Genomic DNA, 5,926 nt, shown 5'->3' with positions numbered 1-5,926 from the left:
GTCAATAAAACAATATGGAATCGGGTGTACTTATAATTTTTGCTCGAATAGTAAGGCACAAAACCTGCGCTTCAGTATTATTATTACTCGCAAGCTTAGCAAGCGCCTCAACGCATTTCCCTCAAACAAAAGTGGTGTTCACACTGGAGAATAATTACCACAGTGCACAAAAGCGAGAAGTTCACCGACATCCCTGGCAAGAAAGCTCACATGGGCATAATCATAGAATACATGTTAGTAATAATGCTCCTGGAAGGGGAAGTTCCGTCGCCGAAGCATGGAGAGCAGAATGCGAGGAAGGGCGAGAAATAAATGGAAACCAATTGAGTTCACCAACATATATCGGAGCAGTAGGCTGGCATCCAAGAAGTGAAGGGTATCAGCAAAGGCAAAAGTCCAGCTCGGAAGATGATAAGCCCAAAGGTATGAGATATTTTTATAATTCAGTGCACATACATATGGACATAAATAGATATGTTCGCGCAATTTAGAAATTTTAAACTCAAACTTCAATGTGTTTTGATTCTCATACTCAGCAGTGCCAATAGATGAAAGAAGAATTTGGGACAGACATCTCACTATTAGTTCCACTGAGCCAGCAAGACAAACTGAGCGAGACGAGAGTGCAGTGATTACAAAAATCAATGTGGCCACAAGAAATAATTTTAAAACACGGCCACGCGATCGATATAGAAGTCGCGATGGTATTCCAATTAAAAACAAAACAAATGGTGGCTACTAATTTTGTTGCTATGTTATTCAGCATGTCAGTATAAGAATAAATTTAAGTTTAATGAAACCAAATATCGAAAGAAAAGTATAATAAATGGGGAAGTCTTTTTTGTAACTTATAAATATCTTTGTGTGCTGGAACTTATATATAAGTATATACTATATTTAAAAAAAATTCCACACGTACTAAATAAATCAAAGCTCATACATTTCTTGTCTTGCCTTATTTCTGGCACTTAAGTTGCATTTCGAAAGTTGCAAATGGAGAAAACTTTGACTCTCCCTAAAACAAAAATCACACGTAAACTTTCAGACTGCCGATTCACGTTTTATTGCGCCCTTCTACCCGAATCCGTTATCGGAATAGTGTCATTTTTTTGTGGTAGTTGTTGTGTTACATTTGGTTATAATTTTACTAATACAACATAGTTTTCTATAATTTTATATTATTATATTTTATTTTAAAATACAGTACGAACAAGATCTGCGGGTGTTTTGCGCTTTAGTCTTCTTGGTTGAAGTTCCATTTCCGGTATCATTCTCATTTCCTGGTTTTTGTGCTCTAATAGTCGCAAGATGTGCTTACTGCTGCTTCTTCTAACTGTTTCAGTGACAGTGTCTATGCCGAGGTCGCGGTGAATATCGTCATTTTTTATGTACTAATTTGCGTTTGTGATTGTCCTTAGCATCTTAGATTGACTTCTCTGTATGATTTGTAGGTTTGATTTACTGGCAGTCCGCCAAATTTCTAGTCCGTAGTGGACCTACGGTCTGATTATTGATTTGTATAATATATCATTTGTTTATTAAATAAGTTTAGGCTTGATTGTTTTCCTAGTAGCCAGTAGAGTTTGTAGTAGTAGAGTTTTGAGTCAATCGTTATGCCTAAATATTTTGCACTTGAGTGTATTTTTATGTCTTTTCCGTTAATTTGGATTGGATATCTTGAAGATTTTCTCTTTGTTGTGTTTTGTCTTTATTGACCTCAATGCCCCATTTTTCAAACCATTGTGAAGTAACTGATAGCGTATCTTGCAGTGTTTTTGTTGCTGCTTCTTCATTGTGTTTATTATAGCTGACATTAAAACTGTGTCGTCTGCAAATGTAGCTATCATTGATCCTCGAGTAGTTTGCGTTGCTATATCTGCTGTGTATACTAAGTATAGTATGGGGCCCAGTACGCTTCCTTGAGGTACTCCAGCTGACGCCGTCAAGATATCAGAGCACTCATCGTCGTATTTTATGAAGAAGTGTCTATCAGTCATGTAGCTTTTAAGGATATTAAATATGTTAAGTGGTAAAATGTTTTTTAGCTTATATAGAAGTCCTTTGTGCCATACTCTGTCAAAAGCTTTCGCGATGTCCAAATACACGGTAATGCAATATTTCTTTTTATCGAATTTGTCTGTAATTTTGTTTACTACTCTGTGAATCTGTTGCACAGTTGAATGTTGTTTTCGGAAACCGAACTGGTGTGAGAGGATAACATCTTTTTGTTTTAGAATCGGGTCAATTCTGTCAAGCAGTATTTTCTTAAACAGTTTGGAGAGGATGGACAGCAAGCTAATTGGTCAGTACGAGCTAGCAAGAGTGACGTTCTTGTTTGGCTTGGGGATCGCTATAACTTGTGAAACTTTCCAAGCTTTTGGGAAGTATTGTAGCCTAATTATTCCGTTGAAGAGGTTTCGTATGTAGTTTATTATAGTATCGGGTAGCTCCTTTAGTATTTTTCCATTTATTTGGTCATACCCCGGTGTCTTTTTGTCTTTAAGATTCTTTATATAATATTTGGTTTCTTCTTTTGTCGTGTTTTGTATTGTGTGGTCTGCATTTTCAATTGTGTTTGCCACATCAATGACTTTATTATCCATGCTATTTGTAAATATTTCAGCTAATGTTTCAGCCTTCTCTTTGCTGTTCTTGCCCATGTGTTGGAATTTGTTTTTATTGGAGGCTTGTGTATGGTTGTTTTAGTGAGTTTTTTAGTTGCTTTCCATAGGGAATAGTTGGTAGCTGTAGTTCTTTCGAGGCTGCTATGGTACTTCTTCAGTTGATTGTCATTATGTTCTTGGAAAATTTTTTTGAGTTCATTTGATGATTTGTTTCGTTTAGTTTTATCGGCTGGGTGTTTGGAGCCAGTCTTTCCTGAGTTTGCGTTTTTGTTTGATTTTGTCTTAAATAAAAGCGGGGATTTTCTTTGTTATTAAGGTAACTAATATTGGTGTCGAATGTGTTACTGCTTTTATTATGTTGTCGTTTAAGTATACGATTTAATTGTCCAGTTCGGAGGAGGATTTCAAAGAGGCTCGAGCTTCTATGTTTTCTTTTATGACATCACGAAATATATTCCAGTTCGTCTTATGGTTATATATCGAGGTGATGATTTTTCTAACAGGAGCGTTATTATTAATGGTGAGTGGTTTGATGATAAGTCAAGGCATGATTTTATTGCAATGTTTTCATGAGTCAGGCTTTTCGTAATACAGAAGTCGATTAAGTCAGGAAGTTTTTTAGTGTCAGTTGGCCAATACGTCGGTTCTCCTGTGCTTAATATGCTGTTGTTATTTGCCTTAATGGCCTCATATAGGTGTCTTCCTTCCTAGATCCCCATGTTACGTGCCTAGCATTGTAGTCTCCCCCTGCTGGGTATCGATTTCCAACTGATTTAAGATTATCAAGGTATTGGTGTTTTGTATTATTATACTTGGGTGGACAATAAACAGCTGATATATTTATTGGGCCAGTCAAAGTGTTGATGCAGACTGTTTTATGGGATCGAAATTGCATAGGAAAAATAGGAAAGATCTAAAAGAAGTAATCAGTAATGTTTTATAGCCTATTTGAAAGCATGAAAGTTAAAAAAAAAACAAAATTAAGACAAGGCTTGTATGGAGACTTTTTTGCAACTCTGGTGTTGTGTCTCAAAAATATGAGAATTTTATTTAAATATCTTTATATCACTTTGACATTCCAAAAATCTCGTATAAACTACAACGTGGACAACCTAGTGTTTGAAGTTCAAACTATCGATTTGTTTAACTTGGACGGCTAGCAGGGCAACCATAATGTGCCAGAAACTTAATTTATAGCTAGACATTTTGAAAATGGTTCGCTTTTTGCTTGCAGTAATGCGTTTTCGCTTCGTCTATCGGGCTGCAGAACATTTGGTTGAAGTAGAGCTATTCATATGCAGCTCATTTAATAATAATAACCATACCTTGATATGAAAAAGCGAAGTCCGCACAATCGAAGAAAGTCTCTGATCGCCATTCACCTGGGAGTGGCCAGGTGCATGCGGTTCAGGCAGCTCACAACTTCCGGGCTTCATCCTCTCAATTATCCTCTGGGTAGCTTTCAAACAAATGGATGTAAACGCTCCGGCACTGAAAGTATTCGATGCGGTGGGGGCAGAAGAAGGGCAAGGTCTCCTTTGCGTTGAAAGCATCAGATACAGGGAAATTTGGATTCACTTTGTATGTCCAACTAGCGCCAATTGCAGCCAAATATAGGCATTCACGCTCAACCCAACCCAGCTCTATCCTGAGTTTAACAAGTGAAGTGGGTCTGGATGAGGTACTGTGATGAGCAGAGGGCACAAAAGACTATGAGGTCGAAGTGCAAACCTCGAAGTAATCTTATCTAATCTAACTAGCGCCAGTTAGTACGAGACAGAAGCAACTAGCGCGCTTTGTTAAGCTCGGTAAAAATTGCTGATGGGTTTTTCGAGTTTTTTCGCGCTCTCTTCGCGAAAATCAAATAATTAACCGAAGGACAATATCAATTAAGCTCAGTGCACTTGGAGATAAATATTACACCAACCATCCAGGGTTAAATCAAAAGTTAAAATGTGAAATCGTGATAAATGGATGAAGTATTATAACCCAACCGTGTAAGTTATACGCTAAATGAAGCCTAGTATAAAAGTTTATGTATGAAATTATTCATTTTTTCTGCTTATATCTCTCTTTATTTCATATGGCTACTCTCCGCGACCAGTAACAAAACACTATCCCAAATGATTTATTCGCAAGACAAACAAAAAACTTATGAAATTCAGGAAGAACGATTACACTGTGCGACAGTGATATTATACTTTTATGGAGACCTAGCACAACTTGAAATGAAAAAAGGTATAGGAGAAATTTCCAATACATCCCCAAAATCTCATTTATGGCCAAAAAACCGTTTTTCAGAAGGTTGATATGAATAATCACTCCTACCTTCCAACCTTTGTTTTTTTAGTTCGAAAGAACAAAAACAAGCCTTATTGACAGAGTGTTGACAATTTTTCTGAAATGATAACTGACGAGGCTGTAGACGGAAGTATTTGGATTTTTTTATTTTTTCTCTTTTTTTCATCTTTAACATCATTTTTACGACATTGTCCTATATTGAAGATTTTTTTTAATAAATTTAATTTCGCGTAGAATGAGCTATATTTGACTCTAATTGAATTAAAATTCATAGAGTTGTGTGAGTTTTAAGATTTTATTTTTTTTACTAATTTTGTATGTACGGCAAATATGTAGTAAGCGACCTAAAAGTATTGACAATTTTGTTCGGTATGCGAGGTGGATACACCAAGTACCCTTGCTATCTTTGTGAGTGGGATAGCTGTGCCCCGAATCGCAAGCAAAAACTGAATGACCAACACGTCAGCTCTACAAAATTGGTCTAAAAAATGTTTTGAACCCTCCACTTGTCCGACCAGAAAATGTTATCTTGCCACCACTGCACCTGAAACTTGGGTATGCGAAGCAGTTTTTGAAAAAACTAAAAGTCGATGGCGAAGCGTTCCGTCACCTGAAAGAAGTTGCATTCCCTAGAGTCAGCGATGCAAAGAAGGTAACACATTATTCTCATATTTGTTAATAGTAGTTTACAGTTTATTACAATTTTAGGGATCCTTGTCGGGCCTCAGATTCGAAAACTCATGGGAGATGAGAAATTTACGAGTAAGCTCAGTGCAGTGGAAAGACGGGCATGGGAAAGTTTTAAATCATTGTCGAGAAGTTCCTTGGAAATAAAAAGAGCTCTGATTATGTTGAAGTCGTCAAAGAGTTTTTGAGTGCGTACGAAAAATTGGAATGCAATATGTCCATCAAGATTCACTTCCTGCACTCACATTTGAATTGTTTCCCGGAAAACCTGGGCCAGATGAGCGATGAACAGGGTAAACGATTTCACCAGGAGA

The 5,926-nt window shown here is 36.9% G+C and overlaps 1 protein-coding gene across 2 annotated transcripts; it reads left to right on the top strand.

Annotated features, from left to right (window-relative positions):
• LOC129238039 (uncharacterized) lies at positions 1-855 on the top strand. Of its 2 annotated transcripts, none has more exons than XM_054873077.1 (2): positions 1-423; positions 540-855. In XM_054873077.1, exons 1-2 carry the CDS (start codon positions 15-17, stop codon positions 740-742), a joined length of 612 nt encoding a protein of 203 aa, XP_054729052.1. In that variant the 5' UTR covers positions 1-14; the 3' UTR covers positions 743-855. The 2 variants fall into 2 exon arrangements, with proteins under 2 accessions (XP_054729052.1, XP_054729051.1); XM_054873076.1 differs by having other exon boundaries at positions 537-855.
• The last annotated feature ends 5,071 nt before the right edge of the window (positions 856-5,926 follow it).

Source organism: Anastrepha obliqua, chromosome 2 (genome assembly GCF_027943255.1).
Source record: "Anastrepha obliqua isolate idAnaObli1 chromosome 2, idAnaObli1_1.0, whole genome shotgun sequence".
Classification (NCBI taxonomy): domain Eukaryota; kingdom Metazoa; phylum Arthropoda; class Insecta; order Diptera; family Tephritidae; genus Anastrepha; species Anastrepha obliqua.
Note: the sequence above shows the minus strand (reverse complement) of the source record. Positions and strands in the feature narration are given on the sequence as shown.

Bases quoted from the DNA above. Each gene is read 5' to 3' on its own strand.
- LOC129238039 (XM_054873076.1), top strand. From the start codon at position 15: ATGGAATCGGGTGTACTTATAATTTTTGCTCGAATAGTAAGGCACAAA. The intron at 424-536 runs GTATGAGATATT...TCTCATACTCAG, and splicing joins GGAAGATGATAAGCCCAAAG to CAGTGCCAATAGATGAAAGA.